General features: G+C 40.8%; 2 protein-coding genes across 4 annotated transcripts; both read left to right on the top strand.

Moving 5' to 3' along the window:
• Positions 1-881: 881 nt before the first annotated feature.
• On the top strand, positions 882-12,629 carry IVD (isovaleryl-CoA dehydrogenase). The gene is made up of 11 exons (XM_078602220.1): positions 882-1,161; positions 3,085-3,174; positions 4,071-4,122; positions 5,529-5,698; positions 6,754-6,984; positions 7,357-7,453; positions 8,047-8,140; positions 8,271-8,352; positions 8,969-9,073; positions 9,883-9,955; positions 10,602-12,629. The coding sequence occupies exons 1-11, from the start codon at positions 1,024-1,026 to the stop codon at positions 10,733-10,735; spliced, it is 1,266 nt and encodes a 421-aa protein (XP_078458346.1). The 5' UTR covers positions 882-1,023; the 3' UTR covers positions 10,736-12,629.
• Positions 12,630-13,289: 660 nt separating this feature from the next.
• RAD51 (RAD51 recombinase) lies at positions 13,290-25,788 on the top strand. 3 transcript variants are annotated; one of them, XM_078602218.1, is made up of 10 exons: positions 13,290-13,392; positions 15,452-15,536; positions 16,369-16,506; positions 19,212-19,329; positions 19,680-19,771; positions 20,403-20,497; positions 22,306-22,419; positions 22,865-22,994; positions 23,857-23,978; positions 24,475-25,788. In XM_078602218.1, the coding sequence occupies exons 2-10, from the start codon at positions 15,459-15,461 to the stop codon at positions 24,596-24,598; spliced, it is 1,011 nt and encodes a 336-aa protein (XP_078458344.1). In that variant the 5' UTR covers positions 13,290-13,392; positions 15,452-15,458; the 3' UTR covers positions 24,599-25,788. The 3 variants fall into 3 exon arrangements, with proteins under 3 accessions (XP_078458344.1, XP_078458343.1, XP_078458345.1); XM_078602217.1 differs by having other exon boundaries at positions 13,298-13,442; XM_078602219.1 differs by lacking the exon at positions 13,290-13,392 and adding an exon at positions 13,600-13,734.
• Positions 25,789-25,882: the final 94 nt, after the last annotated feature.

Here is a 25,882-nt window from a genome sequence, read left to right as displayed (position 1 = left end):
TAAAACAGCCATTCAAGTGCATTTGAGGAATGTTGGGCAATGTTTATTGCTCTATTTTATTGCTAATCTTGTTTGTATGATTGACTTGTCGTGTTTGTGTAGGCCTGCAAACAGCACTGGCCCCGATCTTAGATGTCTGAGTCTATATCCAGGTGATTTGCTCGTTAGTTTCGATGTAGTCTATTTGTTTACCAAAGTTCCTGTGCCTGACACCATTGCAATCATTGAAGATTGTGTCCAACAAGGACTGCATGCTGATGTACCGGCCCTGGTTAGACACTGCCTCAACAACACTTCACCTGGAACGGAACTTTCTACAAACAAGTGGAAGGCATCCCAATGGGTTCTTCTTTATCCCCAGTTGTCGCCAATGTTTTCGTGGAAACATTTGAGACAGATGCCATCCAGACTGCCACCCTACGGCCGTCCTTGTGGAAGGGGCACGTGAATGACACGTGCGTCATCCCCCCACATGGCCAGCCAGCCCTGAACCAATTCCTCAACCACATCAATTCAATAGACCCAGCCATCACATTCACCATGGAGGTGGAGAAGGATGGCAAGCTATCATTTTTTTGTTATTTTAACCTCTCCATGTGACTTTACCGAAAGACCCAAAGAATATGAATTTCTACAATCACGAAAGCCTTTAATCAACATTACATTCCATACAGCACATGCGAGTGGGCAAAGGGGGTGGGGCGCTCTTGCCGCCTCACAATTGGCTTAAAGCGACACCCCCCCCACCTTCCCCGCCCTCATCAACCAATCGCGCGCGCGCCACTCACCGACAAGCGGCCAATCAGGCGCGGGGAGACGCCGGCCCCTCCCCACCGCCCCCTTTTGCTTTGCCTATGCGAGCTGGGAAATCTTAACAGGGGTCGCTGCTGGGATTGTGTGGTGAGGGGCCGATATCGAAGAAGCGCTGTGCGGCTCGAGGCGACGACTGCGGTGGCTTTGCGGGCTTCGTGTCGTGTCGGTGTCCTTCACGAGCTTCTGTCCGTCGCGTTGGCCCCCCCCCCCATGGCTCTCGCCGCGCTGCTGAGGAGGGCGGCCCTGAGCCGCCTGGTGGCGCTGGGGCCGGCGGGGCCGAGGCGGCTCTGCAGCTCCGCGGTGCCTGTGGACGACGTCGTCAGCGGGCTGAGCGAGGAGCAGATCCAGGCACGGGGCGGGGGGGCTCGCCATCACCATTCAATACTCCCTCAACAATCACCATCATTACTCTCTCACCATCACCATCAATACTCCCTCACCATCATCACTCCCTCACCATCACTCCCTCACCATCATTACTCCCTCACCAATCACCATCATCACTCCCTCACCATCATTACTCCCTCACCAATCACCATCATCACTCCCTCACCATCATTACTCCCTCACCAATCACCATCATCACTCCCTCACCATCATCACTCCCTCACCATCATCACTCCCTCACCATCATCACTCTCTCACCATCACTCCCTCACATCACTCCCTCACCATCACTCCCTCACCAATCACCATCATCACTCCCTCACCATCACTCCCTCACCATCACTCCCTCACCATCACTCCCTCACCATCACTCCCTCACCATCACTCCCTCACCATCACTCCCTCACCATCACTCCCTCACCATCACTCCCTCACCAATCACCATCATCACTCCCTCACCACTCCCTCACCATCACTCCCTCGCCATCACTCCCTCGCCATCACTACTCTCTCACCATCATCACTCCATCACCATCATCACTCCCTCACCATCATCACTCCCTCACCATCATCACTCCCTCACCATCACCAATCACCACCATCACTCTCTCACCATCACCACCATCACTCCCTCACCATCACGCCTTCACCAATCACCATCACGGCCTCACCATGGATAGCAATAGCAATTGTATCTGCTTTGCGAATTTGGTATCAGGAAGAACCAGGAGAAAACAAGCACTGAACCATTATAACCATTGTGTAACTAGTATAATTATAGTGTTATAACACTACAGTTATACTAGTTACGTTATAACTGTAGTGTTATAACACTCGAAATAATACGCTGCTACACCGATGCAATTCTGAACTAAGAGCAGACCATGAAAGTTCATCCTGTGGGTCTTGTGTTGTGCACCTGCACTGGATTTTAGTTTGGGCCGGTTTCTATGGCATTTGTCGCTTCGTTTGACCCTACAAATGTTACATTTTCACCGATATAACCCACGGCCGTTTGACACGTATGTTTTAACGATTGGCAAAACATTACGTAAAGGTTACACGTTTAGCATACAGTAAGTACTGTGTGTTTAATTACTGACATTAGTGCGAAGTGGGTGGGTGTGCGACCCAGCCCAGGGATTGGTCGGCGCTCGCTGACGCGTCGACATCGCACGCGGCCGTGGATGGAGACGACGATGATGACGGGATGATGATGATGGAGATGATGATGATGACGATGATGATGACGACGACGATGATGATGACGATGATGATGACGGAGATGATGACGGAGATGATGACGGAGATGATGACGGAGATGATGATGGGGACACACGTGGCACGCCGCCTCCTCGTGGGCCCGCGTGGCGTGGCCACGGTGCAGAGGCCAACCTTAATTGACCTTTTGCCTCGTGCGTAGAAGAGGCCGTCCATAAATGACGTCACGCACCTAGGGGGGGGGGGGGGGTCAGACATTTGTGACGATGTGTGACGACGGGGTTTGAGAAATGCACAAACTTTAAATAACTATTGTCATTGTAGTGCGTATTTAATGTGGCGCTGCACTCTGATGTTGTAGGAGAAAACATTTATTAAAAAGTCTATTTAATTAAGTAAAACGTGTTATATTTATTTAAAGTTGCGCATTTTGATGTAACATCACATTTCTCAACCCCCCCCCCCTCCCCTAGGTGCATGACGTCATTTATGGACGGCCCCTTGCCTTTCAGAAATATATAATCCCATTATTAAGATGATATTCTCATTCAACACCACTACCCATAGACAAATACAGCTTCGTCACAACCGCATTCTCGAATTGGTTATTTATCTCTAGAACCGTATTCACTGTTAATGTTTGTTTATTGTGCTCTGTTACAGCTGAGACAAACTATGTACAAGTTCTGTCAGGAACACCTGATGCCCATAGCACAAGAGATTGACCGAACAAATGAGTTTAAGCAGATTCGGGTAAGAAGCACAAAGTCACATAATAATACATTTCTCCTCGCTATCATTTACCTTATTAAAATATTATAATCAAATGGCTTTGCCTCTAAAGCCTTAATGTAATCCAATGTAACCCTATTATAAACCCCATTAACCTTGGCACTAACCCAGGTAAGTTTTAATTGCGAATAGCTAATTAAATAAGTTCCTGAAGTAATTTCTAATTCACACGTTTTGTAAAGACGTTAACATTTCATATGAAGAAAAATACGACTGATATCTCAATGGGTGCATTGTTACTTGATGCAAAGTAATCGGTGCTGAGTTCTCATGCCCATGAGGAAGCAGGCCCGAGCAATGCTGGGCCATTCCAATCTTGTCCCAGCATGGCTCGTTACCCATCACTCGCAGAGCTGCTCCATTGGGACTGGACCCTTCTCGCTCTGTCCATCTTGGCCTTCTCCCTTCTTACATGTTTTTTATTTTTATTATTTTATTGTTTCCCTTCTACGTGATTTTACCGAAAGAACCAAGAATATGTTATAAATGGTAATATTTTTTTACAAAACAGTTTAACAATAAACACGTACGCTTAGGTTATGTTTACACAATTTTAAGATAAAATTGTCTTTGTAATTTTACACCTTTTTATCATAATATAAACACCAACCCTGGAGTTTACCTAGGAGATGCTCAGAAGAAAGCATGCAGCTCCCCTTTACGAAAAGTATTCACGTGATTAAACACGAGCCAGCAGTTGGTGTTGGCTGTAGGAATCTGTGCTGAGCCCCACCTGTCCTTGTGAACAACAGCTTGCTTTCCTGTGGCCGTGGGAACACGGCCCTTTGAGATGTTGTATAATGTGAACATGGTGAAGGGTAAAGTAAAACATAATTGTACACATTTGTAATTTTCAGGAATTTTGGAAGAAGCTTGGCCATCTGGGAGTGTTAGGCATCACAGCACCAGGTAACCGCGTAATTTCTGTACTTTTGGCTGAGTCATTGTTGTGGGCTGTGGATTTTCAGTGCAATATCAGTTGTCAGATAATGTGCTCTAACAAAGTCATCGACTTGCTTTTAAAGTAACTACTGTGTGTCGTTCTTCATCCATGTCACAACACAGTCAGCGAAATTGTTTTATTTAATATGTGCTCATTTTAAACATGAATTTACTATTCTTCATGTTCTGTAAGAGTTGTTTTGTTAAGTTCAAGCTTATCCGATGCACTTTGTACTCGTACCCTTTGCTTCTACATTCATCATTAATAATGCATATGTGCCCTGAAGTGGCCTCCTCGTAACATTTGAACACAGCCTTGCAAAAGCAGCTCAACCATTTTAAGTGCTTTAGCACCATTAGCTTTTACTTACATGTGACAAAGTTAATTAACAATTAAACACAGAATTCTGCACAAGTTAACATTTAAAAAAGCATGTTAAGCATTGTCTAAAATTCAACATTATACCGATAAAATATACAATTTTAACTGTCCAAAGTCATGTTTCTAAGTTTTTCAGTGAACTAATTTACAATAACTTCACTGGACTTTTTTCCATCTATTTGCAATTGTTTTTCAATATTGGTCAATATCGTCAACTCAACACTAGGTTTGTTTTTGGTAAAAAAAATGTGTATAGCTATTGTCATTCCATTGCTGGATAAAGTTATTTCCAAGCCCTCTCTGGGGGGTTATTTCATCATACTTCACTATGCTGGTCAGTGCAGATTGGTAAAGATAGCTGGTCCTGTACCAATTTGGATGTCATTTGCGACTGGTGTTATTTATGGCCAGGAATTGAACTCCGGTCACCAGAATCGTAGCCTAGTATGCATACTACTGTACCTCCATTACCCCCCCCCCCGCACTCGTTTTAAGAGTTATTTTGAAAAATATGTTTTTGTGACATCAAAGACTTACGGTTTTATGGATCTGGAATGCTGCCATAGTGTAATGGTTAGCACACTGGACAATCCAGAGGCCACCGGTTCGAACTCCGGGTTTGAAAGTTGAAACATTGGGTGGGATTCTTAAATCCCCGCTGCTGTCACCTCGGCAGTAGAAATGGGTGCACCACAATTAGTTGATTGTCAGGTTGCATTTGGGAAGGACTGTGGGCATTCTCCCATCACTTACAATACGTCTGGCCAGCGTGGAAGAGTAGGCGAATTGCACTCTAGAGGGGCTCTCTATAGCAGAGGCATTTCTGACCCTAATTACATGAGCAAGCAATTTCAAGGCTGAACTTCTAATGTTTGTTACCGTGGATCTTCGCCAGTGATAAAAGGACTCACCCATTCATTGATAGTTACAAATAAAAGTTCCACTCTCATTTCAATATTCTGTATTTTCCCTGTGTCCTTCCTCCACCCAGTGGAGGATGGAGGCACAGGCGGTGGGTACCTGGACCACGTGATCTGCATGGAGGAGATCTCCAGAGCCTCAGCCGCTGTCGGGCTCAGCTACGGGGCGCACTCCAATCTGTGCATCAACCAGCTCGTGCGCAATGGCAATGAGCAGCAGAAGAAAAAGTACCTTCCCAAGGTGCTGCAGCACACTAACACACCCGGACCGCTGCATAGCAGTAACTCTAAATGTTAAATAGTAATAAAGCTTAATAGAGGGGTTTTTTTTGGGTTATTTCGCGTAAATATATAAATGTGTCATATATTTACGCGATCTAACCCAAAAAACACCTATTACGGATAATATTGGTCGCGAAAGCCTACGTGTTAAACAGTAATAGGGCAGTGACATGTATACTACTCCTTTCAACAAAGGACCGCCCACTCGGAGGTGCCTTTGAATAAACATACACATTTTCAACTTTATTCGAGGGATGTTAGATTGTTGTTCTATATAAGCCAGAAAATGCTGTGACATACCTCAAATCAGTTAAAAAGTATTTTTTCTCGTTTTCTATGTCTCATTTGTACTGTTTCTCTCGTGTGTTTTGTCTTGTTTTATCAGTCTTATTTGTTAATTTTGCTTAAATCTACATTGGTGTTCGATTTCCGGAATTTGTTAATATTCAAGTCTTGCACGCATGAGTTAAAGCAAGATTTGTTTGAGTAAGAATGTATTATAATTTATTAATTGATACATCATTCCATGCTCCTGTAATCAAAGGTGTCCAGAGGTTAAAATAAACATTCTTTAACGTTCGTGCTATTTTAACCTGCTAACCATTCAAAAACAACCCAGGTGGTTCATTCCAAACGTTCAGATATTATATTCAAAATCATGGCTCGGATGTAAAAAAATGTTTTACCAAAAGCTGTGATGCATGTAAATGCATCACCAAAGTTGTATTTAAATTATTTTCTTTCACAAAAGCCCTGCCACCGCCAATTTCCAGGCTATATTTGTATCAATATGAAACAATAAAAACACATGTGCACTCATTCCTGGCAGTCTAGCCATCCAAAAATATAAAGGTCAAGTTAGTGTTGAGCAGTGCTTTTCTCCATTAGTGATCCTGAACCACAAGTAGAAATTCTCAATTCCTGCGATGGAGAGTTGCCCATAAGCCTCTCAAAACGTTTGTTGCGAGTTACGTTGATCAATAACGGTGCTTACAACCTCCCGTCGGATTGCAGCTGATCAGCGGGGAGCATATCGGCGCGCTGGCAATGAGCGAGCCCAACGCAGGTTCGGACGTGGTCGCCATGAAGCTGCGCGCTGACAAGAAAGGTGACAGCTACGTGCTCAATGGAAACAAGTTCTGGATCACCAACGGGCCGGATGCCGATGTGCTCATCGTGTACGCCAAGACGGATCTGAAAGTGAAACCAGAATCACACGGAATCACGGCATTCATCGTCGAGAAGGTTAATATTCTTCCTGGCAGTTTTCCCACTCGTGGGGTCTGATTTTCTTCACTAATTCCTGTCTGGGGCCATCTCTACATCCTGTCCACATTACTGCATATGCTGGCTCACCACTTCAAAACTTCCTCTCGAAAATGCAACACAAGTACAGAACATTGTGCATTGCGGTGAAAGGTCCTGCATCATGAGTATGTAGTGAAGAGACGGGAAACCGATTTCAACGTAATTTAACCTTTTATGCTTTGTTCATCAACCAGTTCTAAAATGTGTGTACACATATACAAGTGAAAAGAACTAGAGGTTTGAGACATTTTTGCTTTAATGTTTTGATGATGATAATGATGATGGTGTTTGTGGATTTTTGCTTTGTAGGACATGCCAGGGTTCAGCACGGCACAAAAACTGGACAAGATGGGCATGAGGGGTTCCAGCACCTCGGAGCTCATCTTTGAGGACTGCAAGGTGCCAGGTATGGATTTGTATATATTTTGAAATGCTTTTATTATTATTAATTTCTCTTAGATCAAAGCAGCATTTTTGGACAGATCCTATAAGTTATAAAAAAATAGTGTTTTTATCAGTAAATTTTGCTTGTTATTGATTTTTCAATATAAGATGGCTCGCCAGGAATTTTTTGAAATGCCTGCTAAAAATACTTGCAGACTCTCACCAGGACAACATTCTGAAATATCTAATATACTTATTCCACCAATAGGTCGGTGTCGCTGTTAGGAAACTCACGTCAGAACATGTTGTGAACACACACACCCACACTAGCTGATAGAATAACATGTTGAGGTAATCTTGTGTAAGTATATACCCAACTGAAATGTGCTTTTAAACTGTTATTTTGTATTATCACGTGGAGTGGTTGTACTATTTCCCTGGTGCATACACACTCCTTTACTTGGCTGAGAACGTATTAATATTAACACCTACAATGCCGAACCCTCCTGAAAATAGTCCTATCACTCGATGTGGCTTCCTGGGTATACAAGTGATTATTATTCATTATTGCTTTTATTATATTTGCATATTGCATTGTGTTCTTGCCACTTGCAGAAAAGAATATGCTGGGCAGCCTGAACAAGGGTGTGTATGTGCTGATGAGCGGACTGGACTTTGAGAGACTCATTCTTGCAGCAGGGCCACTGGGGTAACGCTCACCTTTAATCTAAGCAGTACTTAAAATCTGGTCAAGGACTTGAAATAAGTACATTTGTACTTATGTCATATACGTTATGTCATTACAGTTTTTCTTGTTATTGTTTGTGATTATTCCACAGCATAATGCAGGCAGTGATGGACAATGCCATCCCATACCTGCATGTCAGGGAAGCTTTCAATCGGAAGATCGGCACTTTTCAGGTACTCTTTTTTTCGATATTGTATGACTCGCTGTTTATCGTCAGTGCCTACATGATGTGAATGTGATTTAAGAAGTGTGGTCACCACATCTACATCTCTATATAAGGAACAAAACAGGTGGACTTCTCCACAAATCTGCAGTTGGTCGCCACATCTACACCGCGTGTTCTGTTTACGTGACAACCCTTACTAGTTGGCTGTGTCGGGTGATGGCGGGTTTAACGACACATTTATATATTTACGCGATCTAACCCAAAAATCCTCGATTATGGATGATATTGGTCGCCGAAGCCTATTTGTTAAACTGACAATGGTTAAGTTAGGGAACAATCGACAGTTCAGATTATGTAAAAAAGCTGCAGTTGGTCGAAAACTAATTAAAAAACAAAATGTAACAGAATATGTAATTATGTCGCTTCTAATGCACGGATATATTTCAAGAAGAGGAAGACACTGAGCTGAAAAGCATCATTGTGAAGAGGAAGAGATGTGTGGCATTGCAGGCTTCCTGTCTTCCTGCCAGTAACAATATAGTAGGTTAATTGTTGAGTGGCAAGTGCTTCTATGAACTATATACACACCCACGGCCTACCTTTCTCCCTTGCCCTCTACCCAGCTTATGCAGGGCAAGATGGCAGATATGCACACCAGGCTGGCAGCATGCCGGTCGTACGTGTACAACGTGGCCCGTGCCTGTGACCGAAAGCACTCCAGCAGCATGGCGAGTCCACGACACACCCCCTGCCCCTTTGCTCCAATGCTTTTATATCCAGAGCACTTCTTCACATGCCTGATGTCGAGCAACAAATATCATTCTTACATTGAGGTGGTTGAACCAGATTATTGGGTCAGAAGTAGTGGAGTGTATTGCTGTGATGCTTGCGAATTTCTTAATCGGGCATTGAGTCGTTAGATGTTCCATGGTCTGTTCTGGGTGACCACAGTTGCAGACTGGAGAGTTTTTAATTCTACATTTGTGGATCAAGTAACTGCATCTGCCATGGTTTGTGAGGATGTGGTTTAGGGTTGTCAAGAAGATTTGCGAAAGATCGAAGCCAGAGATCTGCTGCTAGACATCGGTGCATCCTCAACCTTTGGTGGTTCCTAGAAATAATTTATGCTTTTGGAACTGTTCAAGTCTTTTCAGGAATGCAGCAACAATAGAATTCTTACATTTTAGTATTACAAATATTTGCTTGCATTAGCTTATCCTGAGATGGATTAATTGTACAATGGTTTTTTTAAGTTGTCAAAGTTTGTATTGTAAAGTGTCCTGGGTTGTTCTAATGCAAATGCAATTTTTAACTGTATGGGGGATTGGCAATATATTTTTAAGTGTTGATGGTGGATCGTGAATTTAGGAAAGTCGAGAACCACTGCACTAAACGAATAAGTCATTTTATCATTGTGTTGCAGGATAGTATCCCATTGTTCATGTTATAGTTTGTATAATCTATTGGTATGTTGTACGGCAGTTGTTAACTACATTTTCAGCATTTGATTATGTGAAATGCATGCTTTTAAAAACAGGACTGCGCAGGAGTGATTCTCTATGCTGCTGAAAATGCTACTCAAGTGGCTCTTGATGGAATCCAGTGCCTTGGTAAGTATTGGGATTCGCTCTTATATTCAACAGTCTCATAAAATCCATAATAGAGGTTTTTGGGTTAGATCGCGTAAATATATAAATGTGTCGTTAAAACTCGCCGCCACCCGACAGCCAATTAGTAAGGGTTGTCACGTAAACAGACCGTGCCAATGTGTGTTGGAGAGAGCCAAGCCACAACATTTACCAACTGAGTACGACGTTTCGCCACACCTGGCGAAACGTCGTACTCGGTCAGTAAAAAATTGCATTTGCAGTTTGTAAATGTTGTGGCTTGGCTCTCCAACACACAACCGGTGTGCTTTACTAGAGACGAATTGGCACGTTCTGTTTTCGTGACAAACCTTGCTGTGTCGTGTGGTGGCGGGTTTTAACGACACATTTATATATTTACGCGATCTAACCCAGTCTCATAAAATGTTTCCTTTTTGTTATTGTACCTCTTTGCACAAGTGCACAATATCGCAACCCTAGGAAATAAAATAATTTGCTATATATTTTCTTTATTGCTGCATGGTACATCATTAAAAAATCTATTTCATGCTGGATTGTCGACTTCAATATTTTACAGTTGGTTATTCCTGCATTCCTGACGAAGCACTGCTTATCAATGAATCATTACTGATTTGTCATTCTCACTTAGGTGGAAACGGTTACATCAATGACTACCCAATGGCCCGTTTTCTGCGGGATTCCAAGCTCTACGAGATCGGAGCAGGGACCAGCGAGGTCAGACGCCTCATCATCGGCCGTGCCTACAACGCCATGTTCAAGTGAATGAAGTCTCCAAGAGCCAAAACAACATCAAGACCCACATGATGTGGCGTTATATACAAATCTGTGTCTTCGAATGGAAAACTATGCCATTTCATCGGACATTTATAATGTGAATTCTGACAGAATGTGTAATACCACACGAGAGCATGTTAACATAACTCTTGTATGGAAGTGTTTTGTGTCATGGGGAAAATGCCTCATAAAAAACACTCCACAGATGACGTCAACTCCAGATTTGTTACGCAATCAATACGCAACATCAAAATTACAATATTTCGACCAATATGAATGTCATTTAGCAGTTCGTCCAGGCTGTACTACAACTTGATTGGGTTGGAAAGCTCCATAGTGTTGATTTAGGACTTAATGACTAGTCAGTTGTTTGGTGTCAAAATGTTTTGTTAAATGCATAATAATAGTTTTGAATTAAATACACTTGTCCTGTCACATGTATAATTGTGTATGTCACCATACTCTGAAGCACAAATCTGACAACTTTCTGCAATAATTGTATTCGTGAAAAGTTTCAAAAGTTTTGTAACGAATCTTATACTGGGCAAGTTTTTTTAAAGAATCGTTTTGCTTTCCAGATAAGAAAAACTAAACTTAGTTCAGAATATTAATGATAAAAAGCAATTGAAATCATCTGCATTTCGAACATTTATTTAATTAAAAAAAGCATTTCTGCCATGTTCAAGTTAATTCTTGCATGACCAAACATATCCTACGACCGAGAGTAAACCTGGCAGCCTGGCGGAAATCTGCTGACAGCATGTATTCGGAAGATTGCAACTCAACATCTAAATTGGGAGTTGATTCAGTCCTCTGTGCCTCCGAGTTGATCATGCGGTACCACTTTGTGATAGCTTTGTGGTTTTCTCTCTGGGTCGACTGACCAGCCTTAGAAATGTGGAATTTTCATCACTGTCTCAGGGTTGTTAGCAGGACAAGCACCACCCCCGACTAGATAATCTTCACTGAGTGAAAAAAATACTTGCAGTGAGAAATGGATTATAGATGAGTTTTTCATTTAATTTTTTCAAATACCATTTTTTTAGAAGTGCTTCCAGATTGTTGGGGAATTTTCATGAAAATTTAAATGTGAACATATTTTATAATTTAAGTGAAATTTACGCCACGTCAAAATGACATCATGCGACAGCACTTTTAGTGAGAAAATCGTGTAAGTGACCACAATGAAGTGCAGTTACTTCCTGTCATGGCACTTTTCAGATATATCTGAAATTGATTTAATCAGAAATGTATCAGCTTGATTTTCAAGTGAAAATTGGGAACGTATTTATCTTAAGAAGTATGTAGAATCTAAACGCACCTACAAGTTGGTTCATACATTTTGAACTGCTAGTCAAAACTAATGTGAAGTTTCTCGGTTATGTGTATGTATTTGATTGGTGTGAGTCACATGTTAGTGGACGATCATTTAAACATCACGTAGGACTTACCTATTTTTTTAAGGTTTGAAATATCCCATTAATATAAATCACACCTGATATCTCACTCTAAATACAAGGTGGCGCTGTGGCCTCGCTTTACGCTTGGTATGGTGCGAGTCAAAATGAAAGTATACGAGGAATTTCACAATAAAGTTACACCTCTCAACTCCAAAGCTCTAATCGCATTTTCCCGTATTACTTTAAATATTTCTAATGCTGTACCAGGTGTAATATTCGGGCACGCGTTTAAGCACCGACATTTAAGTAATCAAGTTCATTATCGTGTGTCCACTTGCAGTGCATCATCTTTGCGTAAGGGGAACACAATCTGGTGACTCGGTACACAGGATATTGTTATCAATGTATATGGTATGCAAGGGACACCAATGCTGTAATGCATTTGCAGTGTTCTAATCTCAATAAACCTGATGCAATGTGTACATGCTGCGTGGGTTTGATTTTAAATAGACACAAGCACGACGTGTTTGACTGCAGTTTATGCAATCTTAAAGTACACTTCGATGCTTGTAAAATGCAATTAGACGTCACGATGCATCGATTTAAAGTGATGTGTGTCAAGATACATGCCATTGTTTCTCAAATCTAATTTTCCAAACGTGTATGGAGTGTTGCTTTGCGGTATTTGATGAAATCGTGTAATTACATTAAGAGTAGCCACCTCAGGTTTTGCTAACCGTCAACAACATCCAATGGTTATGAATTTAAGGAAATGTTTGAAAAATATTTACATACAGAAGGCTGCAAAGTTAGACGGAAGACAGCAAAACTGTACAAGTTCACTTAACAATGGGAGATTCCGAAGGGACAACTGGAATACACGTGTGATGAGGGATGATTACTGACTAATAGTGATTTAGGTAAAAGATTGTTTAAGCCACGTTCATCATTAATGTGACTCATTGCCAATACAATCTCATCATTCTGCATAACCGAATCGCGCTTCTAACGATTCGTGTACATCGACTAATAAAATCGATTCGCGCGCGAGGGAATCGATTCAACAAACAGCAGACTCAAGGTTCTCGATTCTACGTTCATCGTAATAACAAAACATGAATCGAATTGAAGATGCGATAGTTATAGAATCGATTCGGTGTAGTTTTGGCGCGCTTCTTAAACACCGCTGTTTGTTCCGAGTTCGTATGCGGCGGAGCACAACAACGCGGACAAGACGAATCCCGGGCAAGTTTATTACTCACGAACGTGAGCGGCTGTCGCTAACATCTGTCCAGGTGCATTGTGACATTCCGGCATGAGCTGATCGCACATGGAATGCTACTCTGTGGTTCGCACTTTCGGCCTGCGGCATCGGGCTTTCGTCTAAAGTTGAAATCAACGAAATTACCTCACGACTAATTATCGTAACGTGCTTTAATTGAAAGTACGCAGTGTGTGTGTGTGTAGGGCTTTTGTTGTGAGTTGCTGTCGAATTGATTATCTGTGGAATGTGGAACCACTGGCGGGTCACGGTGCCCTCCCGTTGCTCCTTTGATCCGTTTCACTTTATATCGTCAAACTACTAGTGTGAGTTGAATGATGTTAATGCCCTTTCAACATGTTCGTCGCCAATGTAGCCACAGCCGAATGGGGGTTTCCATTAAAATAAGGTGGTAATTAAAATAAGGTGGTAATGACCACCTTGTTTTTATTACCACTTTATTTATTACAACTTTATTTATAATTCGTCTCGGAAATACTCGCGGGAGTCTCGGATGATCTTATTCAGGAGGGTTCTGTATGGAATTGTTTGGACAATTCCGTTCATAAGAATACACTTACACGAGGATATAACACCCAAAGCTCCGAAGAGATTGAGTCCAGATTGCATTGCTGTACTTGTTTGACCTGGCGAGATACGAGGAGGTCACTTAACAATACCTACAGGTATGAAACACGTGCTGTGATGCCGTTCCTTGGCACCTCGGCACAGCTGGCGGGTCTTCCTGAAGCAGAAGATTCGTGCTGGGTCTTGATTTGAAGCTTTCGTGACTGCAGGAATCCATACTCTTTGGTTCTTTCGGTAAAGTCACGTAGGTAGAAAACAATATATCACGACGTTTCGATCGCAACACAAGCGAACGTCATCAGGTGGAACAGATCCAGCAGTAGAACTGCTGAACCAGGAAGCACACAGCGAGAGAGCTGCCTCAACAAGAGGCTATATATATTGGGTTATATATGCTGGCCAAGGGTAACTTTAATCCGTACCCGTGTATCAATAATTACATTTTAATAGTGGAATTTTATTGAGCGACTGTGTGTTGTCTTGGTGTGGTCCGGGACTGTTTTTTCTGTTTTGCTTTCTTGCCCAAGCTGACCTTTCCTATACTTTGAACTCCTATTGCTTTTTGTATTGTTAATTTTAACTTTCTCACCCGCCCCCTTCTGGACATCCGTGCAAAAGAGCGTAGTAGATTCTGGGTCTGAAGCACATGCTGATCTTGATGTGGTCCACCAACTCAAAATCCTGGTCTCAATTTTGTAACTGTACGTGGCATTACTGTACAGATGTGTACTGTGGTTGTCGATCAATTATTCCACATTAAATTATTGATATGTTAATTATGTAACATTACATTGTAGTGGATTCATCACAAGTAGATCCTACTTTAAAGCACAGCAATACATAACATTAACAACGTATACAATAACCCCTCAATACTCTTTGGTTCTTTTGGTAAAGTCACGTAGGTATAAAATATAGTATGACGTTTCGGGCGTAACACAAGCGTCCATCATCAGGTGGGAAAGCATGGTCGGCTGCTGAGGCAGACTGTTTTAAAAGGTTTGAAATGGGTGTAGCTCAAGGGTTATAAAGAAGGGGTCGGGGCTAGTGATGTTAATGTGATAAATTAGATACCCCTCAATGTTACTGTTTTGTTTAATTTCACATTTTATCCACATCATATGGGGAAAAACACATCCCATCTTAAAAGGAGATTGAGTGAATATGCAACCTAAACAACAAATAGCTCTTATTTGACAATTGTACACAAGCAGTTTGTCTTGGATTGTAATCCTCTTCTGCTGCCTTCACAGTCTGGAACTCCCCCCAGCCATCTGTGCTGTGGACTCCATTCCCTTTCTCATTCCGGCTCAAGGCGTACATTTTTTTCCCTCTGCCTATGATTGACTGCGCTCTCCAAACAATAAATAAGCCCGCATTTTGTTACACCATCTAGATATACGGTATCATTTAGATGTTATATAGATCTGAATTGTATATGTTTTTGTTGCGCAGGTCAGAAATGGCCATGCAAATTCAACATGAAGTGACTGAAGTTGAGGAGGAGTCTTTTGGGCCTCAACCTGCTTCAAGACTTGAGGTAACGCCTTTAAGAATATTACATTCAACACTTTGACTGATTTAATCTTCAGCCATCTTACCTATATAAGTCATTTTTGTCTGTCTGTGTGTATGTCTGCGCAGGTACCTTGCGACGTTTTTAACTGACAAACTGTGGGATTTACATATCAAAAAAGTACACGGACAATTTTCGGAAACCTTTTAGATCAACTATTTACCCACCACTTTCTATTACTTTTTGATTCAGGACTTCTTCAAGCCTCTTATAATTTTGTTGATGGACAAATGGACAGACAAACGGAATGCGGGGTTTTCACAATGGCTTATTACTTGTGTATGTATATGTTATGTTTTAAAGAGAAGTTTGGAAATATATTTTTCCCCCGGGCAATGCCGGGTACTTCCCGCTAGTAATATATAATTGATTACGCTTTTCACATGTCAAATGCATGCAGGAATGTTGATATATATTGACTAATATACCTTTGTCCGGTTATATAACACATCGAGGAATTTTCCACAATTTTTATATTTAAAACCGTATATGGGGAATAATCATTTACAATGCTATACACAACCAGCCCCTGAGTTGCTACATTTAGCTAATTGCTTTGAGTGCTATGTATGCGTGCATTTGATATATCAGTAATTTAACTAGCTCCTGAAATTTAATTGCCCAACTTTCAAATAATTTGCAACACGTTATACATGCTCCAGCAAAGCACAGTTTTGTAAATGATGGATACTTAAATTCCACTAATTTACCATCTGTTTAACTTAACTTGACATTATTGTATAGTTGTTATAAGTGTGTATTTCAAAAAGGGAGTGTTTGTGACTTTCCTTTGCAGCAATGTGGTGTGAGTGCCAACGATGTGAAGAAACTGGAGGAGGCTGGCTTTCATACTGTGGAGTCTGTGGCATACGCCCCAAAGAAAGAACTGCTCAACATAAAGGGCATCAGTGAGGCGAAGGCTGACAAGATATTGGTGAGTTAAAAGGAAATGGACAGCCCAAGTTTATAGGGCCCTGTGTCTCAATTGCTTTTAAAAAGTTTTCAAATACATTATTCATCACACCCCCACATACTCTTTGGTTCTTTCGGTAAAGTCACGTCGATAGAAAATTAATAGATCACGACGTTTCGATCGCAACACAAGCGACCTTCTTCAGGTGAGAGAGAGAAAGCTACTGAAACAAGGTCTTGTCGAGGCCTGAGATGGGTGCAGCCTCAGGGTAAGAGGGCGGGGCTAGAGATGGTCTCTCTGAGGCTGTGGAAGTGGCCATTGTATTGTGAGAGATTAGCATGGCAATGCACGAGCTTCGTATGTCGCAGTATCGGTGACTTGCTTAGTATGCAACAGCATCGGTGACTGAGCGAGAAGGACATCCAGCAGCCCGTCAATACAAAGACATCCAACCTAATAATGCAACTCAGAGAGTCGGCTAAAAACACCCCCACATGATTGAAAGGAAATTACTATCAGTTTGTGAGCCATGAGTATATTTAGTGTTGTTTTCAATCGTCATTCATTACATTTCTTCAATCTCGTGCATCTTTCGCATATGGTTTGGGTTTTCAACTGAATTCGTCCAGGATTTTTTGTCTGCCTTCCTGTTCCTTTTCTTCACTCATTCCTCTCCTGGGCCGTCTCCACATTCACTCCACTGCCCCTTCATGTCCTGGTTCACTACCTCTTACCAATTATTTTCAAAGGCCTGCCTCCAGTATTGTAAACTTTGCAATATGGTCACTAGATATTGTTTGAGTTTCCTTGTTTTTTTCAAAGCAATGCGTGACAAAATGAGCGACTTTCTGAGATGAGGACCTGCAGATATAGGTGCAATTCCAAAGATAGATGGAATTACTCCTACATCTACATGTATTAAGGATCCTTTAACAGTTTACCAAGTTTAATTCTAGGTAAATTGTCTAGTGTTATTTTGACGACTTGAGGTCGATCTGGCAACATCTAGCAACTTAGTGAGGTTAATTTGGCAACTTTTTGCTTTAAGGAGTTGGTAACTGCCAGCCTCTCGGTTAACACCCTGGTGCTGCCACGTCTATAACCGTTCTTCCGATCTCGAATTCCTATTTTCTTTTGACACATCCTTGTCATCCGAGTCGATTTCATTTCAGCTTGTCTGGGATGGATACAACTCTTGCCTTCATCCTTGTCTTTTCATCTCGGACCCCATGCAGTTTGAACGCAGAGACGAATTTATTAGTCTGCATTTTTTACATTTTGTTGAGAATTTTATTTCATTGCGAGTAAACATGCAAGCAAAAGTAATTTTCATACAGTTCTTGTAATTTCATTGCTTGCCTATGATTTAAGATGTTTCATAACATTAAGCTTGCATACTCTGAATTTAATGTAGAAATTTTGAATTGTTTTTAAGTCCATGATAATACATTTACAGGCAGATGTTGAATTAAAGCACATTCTGTTCTCCTGCTATCTTGCAACGCGGTGGGATTGTTTGGTCTGGTGCTGTTAAAGCTCCATGAGATTGAGCTATACAAGAATGGTAATCGTGGGCGATCGCCGCACTTTAACAATGCTGTCTTTTGTGGTGGACGTGATCTGTTACCACGCGGTGAGACTTGGCGGCAAAGGCCAAGGTGAAAAGGTGCAAATATGTGACCTGAGAGTGGTTCGAATGAGGTTACATTTAGCATTTGCCTGTAAATCCACCCCCATGTTAATTCTGATTTAGTGAACACATGCATTGGTGGCTAGAAGTAGGCACTGGCGAGAGTTTTAAATTGTCATAAAATGCAAAAATCCTCGTAGTAGTTGGCTAGGAGCAAACAATGCTGGTATGGGAACATGCCTTTATAATGTTTGCAAAATCGTGTTCAACTTAAATTATACAGTGCTTGGCCAAGTAAAATCACTTCACAATGCGGTTGTATAGCTCTTAAATTACATTACCTTCAAAGTAATGCTGTTTGTTGTTGTGTTGCCCTGGCTGCAGAAAATCCACTTACACTTATTATTCCAGCTACACGATGCAATGTTTTTGCATCGCATTTCCATAAACCGTGAAGAAGGTTTCGCCTTGCTTATTGCTTATTTCCAACCCATAGTAAAATGCACGTGTAAACACTTTCTACGGTCATGATGTTCTCACCGTTGTTGGCTCTTGTGATTCTCATTGTGCCTTAGCCACCCCATCGACTTGTACTGGCCATTCTACTCTGTTTTCCATTGTTTCACGGCTTGTTTGAAATGTAAAATTTAGAATTCTTCCTGCACTCCCAAAGAAGTCAACCAAATGCTTCAAAAAGTTAAAATAATTGGCTACCATTATTGTAATTGTCTTATGCTTAATATCTTTTAGACAAATTCTGCACTCACATTTGTTCCTGTATAATCAATTTAGCAGACGTTCTGCTTTAGCCAGATAACGTTTTTAATTAAGTTAGATTTTTTTGTTATGAGTTATGGCAGATTATTTGAATTATTATAATGCCAAATGTGAATATCTTTATTGTAGTATGTTTTGTTTTCTTTAATATCATAAGGTTGGAATGTCGAAAACAATGTTTTTTTTGTACAAATTGTAACTCTTCACCGCACAGAACTTGAATCGGGATCAGCATTCATGTTGCAGTTTCAACTCATCAATTAACTCTTCCATCTGAGAGCTTTCACTACTGTAACTATTTCTCCACTTTTTGTAACAGGCAGAAGCAGCTAAACTCGTGCCAATGGGATTCACAACAGCCACAGAGTTTCACCAGCGACGCTCGGAGATCATTCAGATCAGCACAGGATCCAAAGAGCTGGATAAACTTCTTCAAGGCAAGGCACAACAGCATACACACAACTAGCATCTCACTTTGTTTTCTATGTATGTTGAACTTCTTTCGCACTGTACGTAGACAACCGTGCTATTCGGAGGTGCTGGTGAAGGACAGCAAACTAAACACATAAAGCAGTTATAAAGAAATGAGTTTTCAATTTAGATTTAAAAGTGCATAGCTCCAGTGGCTTCCTAATATCGGAAGTTGAAGCATTGCAGATGGCCGCAGAACTGCATCTGAAAGGGTACATTGTAGTGACTGTCTTTGTTTGATGTCTAAGGTATGACTGGCTGATTAACCGTTCATGAATTGTAGTAATTATGGTTGTCGGTTTGGTTTATTCATTAGGAGGAATTGAAACTGGATCTATCACGGAACTGTTTGGAGAGTTTCGCACAGGAAAGACGCAGCTCTGCCACACCTTGGCCGTGACCTGTCAGGTGCTGTCTTATATCATTATTATTATCATCGGTGCCTTTAATAAACTTTTAATCATTAATACAACGTGTGTACCATTTGCGATGACCATTAAATATCACATTGGACATTCTTAATTACATTTTATTGTGTACTTATAATATTCCCGTTTAACACAACTTTGTAATTAAGGGGATGCAGAGATGGGAATTGGAGCTTGGAACTCGCTCACACTCATGAACAGACTGGACTTGTAGCCCACCCAGATTTAATCAAGGGTTGTGATATTTAGTTATTTACCAAAGTACTCTATTGTGCATTATTATGGCAGTATATGCCTTTTTATTGTGATAGATTTCATTCCTTTATCAAAAGCTTGCCTGAGTTCACATTTATTACATGTGTACTTTCTTCTGCCAAGAAGTATGATGTGTCCAGTTATTAAACTTGTCTACAACTCTTTGTGTAACATAATTTGCATTTACTACAAAGCACAGTAGTCGTCTTGAGGGGCTTGGAAAAATATGTTGCTTATTGGCGCTTATTAAAAATAAACATGAGCTTGAATATGCTGACATTTGTATTAAAATAATTATTTTAATCACACGATTTTTTTTTTTCCTCTCTCTGCATTCATTGACTTCCTTTTAACAGCTTCCAATTGACCGGGGTGGTGGAGAGGGAAAGGCCATGTACGTGGACACAGAAGGCACATTCCGTCCAGAACGCTTGCTCGCAGTCGCTGAAAGGTCTGGTGCTGAGCGAGGATGAATTTGGTTGTTGTGATCTGATTGAGAGTAAAGAATGGTGTTTTTCAGCCTGCTCTGGGCACCTCATAAGTTTTTTTCTCAGCAGATTGATGCACTGTTTTTAAAGATGCCTCGGCCGTTTAACAGAAACTGAAAAAATCTCATTGTGTAGCGCTTTTTATTTTTCAACATCTGTAGTAGTAACAATAAAATAAATGTCAAGATGGCAATTTTTATAACTTCCATCATGGTTAGCACAATTGGATTTCCGATCTCGGCAACTTAAGCAATGGTGCCAGTTTCTTCAAATCCCCTGCTTCTGTCCAGCCAGCAGTATAAATGGCTACACGACAGTTGGCCGTGTGCGGTGAGGTACAGTGTGGGTGAAATCCATACTCTTTCAGGATGTCTGGCCATCAGGAAAGAGTAGGCCAAATATACCCTCTCGAGGGGCTATATAGAGCTCCCTCTCTGGGAAGCCTTTCTGCCAGCAGTGCTGTGAGCAAACAATAGCGGGGTTGGACCCTTACCTTAAAATAAGTGCTGATTAAAAAAACATTTAAATGGTGAAAGAGTTAATTCACAACATCTATAAATTGTATTGAGTTTAAGGTAGTTATGTGCTGTTCAACATTAAATGCACATTGAAAATATATAAACAATGGTTTATATTTTTTACGTGAAATTATAAAGGGTTATACGTCATTATACCCTTAGGAAAGTTATGTTGTATAAAAACAGTGAAAGGGGAAAGAGAACAAATTTCCTTTTATCTTCACTTGCGTGCGTACCCAGAGCTCGCACGTTGCGCAAGTGGGGGTTGACCCCATTATTATCGACACCTCCAGGCTGCAGGCTCCTTTTCTGTTGGTGTAATTTAACTTTTGCTGCTTACACTCACGCCATGGGACCCTTTATTGGCACTTTTTTTACCCCAAAGTGATGTTTTGGGTTTCCTTCAAGCACATTTTTGCCACTTTGCATTCCAATGCCAAAATGTGCACAAACGTATTTGCGTGCTTATGTGTTTCTTTGTTTAAATATACATTCATGGCACACTTCACGTTGTGGTCACTTTACTGGTTGGTAATTTCTGGGTGTTTTAGAGAGTGTGCTTAGAAAAAGATGACACGTAAAAATCATGAATAATAATTTGAAATGATGCAAGTGTACAGACAGCACTTTGTTAATCCACGAGTGGATGAGTGCCTCCCCACACCCCGTGCTGGTGATGGAGGCGATGTTGACTATACAACTCCTTGTTGGTCAGTGCGGGTTGGTGAAGGTGGGTAGCATAGACCTGGCGATAGAGAAGGAAGGACAATACAACACTGGGTATTTCTGCACTGCCCTTGTTGCCCGCGATGTAGCCCTGCAGCACCCTCTAACAGCAGTTAGGTGTGGTGACCACAGTCATGCAATATCCAACTAAGCCTTGTAGATCTGACGAGATCTGATGAGATGGGGCACATTGGAGTGATTTGGTGACATGCAATTTAAAGTTACGTAGTGTTTACCCTAAAACATCTTAAAATAAAAATGTAATAAATTAGCCAAAAGTAAAACAAGAGTTTGGGCAGATTAAGCAGCAGTATGACACCATGCACAAACAATCTAATAGACATAATAAATGGAAATAATTTAGATAATTCTCTATTGTGAGCAAACACATGCATGTGTAGACTGTATATATTGTATTTGTTATTTGCCACACCTGAAGGATGATTTCAAGCGTTACAAAAACAATGTTTGCTAATTATGACAGTTTTTTAATATGAATGCACTGAAAATGTATTGTGTGTGCGCAGATTTGGTCTCTCTGGGAGCGATGTTCTGGACAACGTGGCCTACGCACGAGCGTACAACTCGGACCACCAGACTCAATTGCTGTACCAGGCATCCGCAATGATGGCCGAGTCTAGGTATGACGTTGTTGCTGATTCAACTTCTATTGCACTCTTAACATTAAGCCGTGGTTATTCAGGATCTATAATAATGTTTTTGAGTTTGAAGGTGGGTTAAAACTTGGTAAAGTTTCTTCTTATGCCATTGCGCATCGGTTTAGTGAGTAGACATGTAAAGACATCGATGGATTAGAAAGAATTATGCTCAATACTTGCATCAATTCCAACGTATGAGAATGTATTAAGAAACAGTACAAAATAAGATGAAAATATACGAGAGACAAAATAAAGAATTCTGCAATTGAATGGTGACATTGAATTGACACAATTCATAATTGCTGGTGTGGGTCAATCATTACATAACTGCTACCCTTTGTCAATATTTACACTGGTGCTGGGGAAACCCATGGATATGGTTCCTAACTGTCTGGCACTGACAGGACCATGTGTTTTATTTCCGTAGGTATGCCCTGCTTATAGTTGACAGCGCCACCGCCTTGTACCGCACTGACTACTCGGGCCGCGGGGAGCTGGCCGCTCGGCAGATGCACTTGGCGCGCTTCCTCCGCATGCTGCTGCGTCTTGCAGATGAGGTAGCCGAGGGCTTATTTAGATGCCTTATTACGAACTCCATTCCGTTGCCTACCTCTACTTGCTTACAAGAAATGTCCTCTGCTGAAGAATCTTAGTACTGTATAACACGTGGGCTTTCGCAACCAATATCCATAATAGAGGTTTTTGGGTTGGATCGTGTCAATATAAATGTGTAGTTAAACCCGCCGACACAGCCAATTACAGTGAACCCTCGGTTTAACACACAAATAGGGGGGAATGTGGTGTCCGTAAAATACGATTGTCCGTTAATGGCCAAATTACACATTTGCGCACTAAATGACACCCTACCACACGCGAACTACTTACTGATAGTTCAATAATAGTTATAAAATATTGTAATGCCTTTCAAAATAAAAAATCAACACGGCAATAAGTATAATAATACCCGTACATTAATAATACAGTAAAATATTTGTAAAGATCAAAGTACTGTAAATGTATTGTAAATGTATTGTACAACTGATTTTCCACTTATTTCTCCTATTTTGACTTATTATAACAAAAAACATGTTTAGTGTAATCAATACTGTACCCATTAAGGGGAAGAAGCTAATATTGACCGGACTGATTTCCCCATTACCGGGGCAAAGTCGGTTGTTGTCTGATCTTCGGACAAAACTTAGATTCAGCAGATTGTCTTTAAAATCCGAGATCTGTTGAATGGGGGTCCGCTAAACCAAGGGTTTAGTGTAGTAAGGTTTGTCACATAAACAAAACATGCCAATTCGTTACTAGTTTCAGCATAATTCGTTCCTAGTTTAAGACCGAAACAGGAGGATCTCTCCATTTATCTGAAATGAAGAAATAACAAAAGTATGCATTGTATTGTGTCTCTCTTAGTTTGGTGTGGCAGTAGTCATTACCAATCAAGTGGTGGCTCAGGTGGATGGAGCTGCAATGTTTACAGCTGATCCCAAAAAGCCCATCGGGGGAAACATCATGGCCCACTCGTCTACCACCAGGCAAGCTTCAGAAGGAAAACGGCAGACTTGGAGCGAGTGTCTTTAACTGTATTGCCCTATTACCACGATAATTGTGTTCAATAGTGGAACATATCTTGTTAATACCATTTTCTATAACGCTTTGGTTTTGCAAATAAATTCTCAGTGTGATTGTGGAATCACAGTAACTTGTAAAAATAAATACAATATTCAGTGTGGTAATACCACTTAATATCTCTATTATCAAACGTTTAAATAACTATTTTGGGTAAATATTCTGATATCTATTAAAAATTTAATCTGGTGAAAGATATTTTGCCTCTGCCAGTGTAGAGTGGTTGTGCATGTTGAATATTAAAAACGAATAGCCTATTGCAATTCCTAAAACTTGGTTGAACGATTACAGTATGTAGAACAGGCTGAGTTCTAATATGCTCGATTGTTATTCACATAGTAACTTGGGCATCACAATTTGTGTAAAGCTGAATGGGTGTCCCTTCTTTTGCCGTGCGTGCAGGTTGTACTTCCGCAAGGGACGTGGAGAGACCCGAATATGCAAGATATACGACTCTCCTTGCCTGCCAGAATCAGAGGCAATGTTTGCCATCAATGCAGATGGAATTGGGGACTCAAAGGATTAGGTTCGGGGTAGCTCCTTTTCCTGGTCCAGCCATGGCATTTTTCAGCCATGTGCTTCACATCCATTATAATTTCTAAGATAAGCACCCCCATGAAAATAAAAGGACTCGCAGAGCATGAACCAAACTGGATTTAAGCTTTTTTTCAGGAAAATGTAAAAATGCACCTTATTATTTGTATTTTCATTTTTTCTGAGATTTGTTTTGTTTTTTTCATTCTTTTCCTTATGTCAAGGGTTATGGCTTTTTAAGTTTTTCCTGGCTACTGAACTTACTGGCTAATTTATGCATTACTCTTGTTTTTCACAAACCTTGAGTCTTTGTCTTGTGTACTGGCGTCAACTTACATTGTTATAAGCCATACGATTAGCTTTTAAGTTAGAAGTCGAAACTAAGCGTTACAATAAACCACAAACAGATGTTATTTATGCGTGGTTTTGTTATTGTGGGAATTAGTCATGGGTTCAAATCCTTTACAGGGTTCACTTCTTCCACTGCCACCCTGTCCATCACGCGTGTAATGATTCACCCCCATCACTATATGATGACATAACTGTTTTATTGTTGTTTTGGCTGTAGGGGTCATGTAGCCTTGGTGGCGAGATGCTAACTACCTTGCCTGGTTTACAGGAGGCTGTGGGTAGTTTAGTAACATGAATCAAAAGTCATAGATTCTCACACACGCACAAATAAATGCATGTATTATGAGCAATGGGAATCAATATGATTTGATGCATCATTACATGCCTGATTTCAGCGTCATAGAAGGGAGTGTACATTGTTGATGGTCTATAGTAGTTTTGTGGATAAACGTATCCCTCTTGTAGGTGTGTTGAATTTTTACATTGAATTATGACAATCGGATTACAAATACTTATACAAGGGAACAGATTTATTTTAAAGTAGCTAAAAATATCTACATTTCTTATCTAGGCATTAAACACTGATTTCCTAAACCGAGCTGAAGGAAAGGTAACTCATGAACCCTAATTTCTCGACTAATATTCTGAGGTTGGCTTTAAAAGTCTGTATTTTTGTGTTCAACGTAAAACGATGTACACTATGAAATGTAAATATTTTCTTCTAATAAAGTAATGTAAATTTTTTTACCACCAGTAGATTTGGTTTCCATGTGAAGACCAGTTTTGGATAATTTGTGGTATGTTGTGTAATAAACGTGTGGCAAACATTAATGTGTGTGGGACAATGTTAAGTTTCCTTTAATTTTACATATTCAGTTAAATGCGTACAACAAGAACACATTCAACCTGGCTTGACGGTGAGGCT

Source organism: Lampetra planeri, chromosome 18 (genome assembly GCF_965212315.1).
Source record: "Lampetra planeri chromosome 18, kcLamPlan1.2.h2, whole genome shotgun sequence".
Lineage (NCBI taxonomy): Eukaryota > Metazoa > Chordata > Hyperoartia > Petromyzontiformes > Petromyzontidae > Lampetra > Lampetra planeri.
Note: the sequence above shows the minus strand (reverse complement) of the source record. Positions and strands in the feature narration are given on the sequence as shown.

What these genes read in the sequence shown, in the direction of transcription:
- IVD (XM_078602220.1), top strand. Translation starts at nt 1,024, where the DNA reads ATGGCTCTCGCCGCGCTGCTGAGGAGGGCGGCCCTGAGCCGCCTGGTG. An exon ending in CGGCATTCATCGTCGAGAAG is followed by an intron (nt 6,985 to 7,356) that starts GTTAATATTCTT and finishes TTTGCTTTGTAG; the next exon opens with GACATGCCAGGGTTCAGCAC. An exon ending in TGAGGACTGCAAGGTGCCAG is followed by an intron (nt 7,454 to 8,046) that starts GTATGGATTTGT and finishes TGCCACTTGCAG; the next exon opens with AAAAGAATATGCTGGGCAGC.
- RAD51 (XM_078602218.1), top strand. Translation starts at nt 15,459, where the DNA reads ATGGCCATGCAAATTCAACATGAAGTGACTGAAGTTGAGGAGGAGTCT. An exon ending in CGAAGGCTGACAAGATATTG is followed by an intron (nt 16,507 to 19,211) that starts GTGAGTTAAAAG and finishes TTTTTGTAACAG; the next exon opens with GCAGAAGCAGCTAAACTCGT. An exon ending in GCAATGATGGCCGAGTCTAG is followed by an intron (nt 22,420 to 22,864) that starts GTATGACGTTGT and finishes TTATTTCCGTAG; the next exon opens with GTATGCCCTGCTTATAGTTG.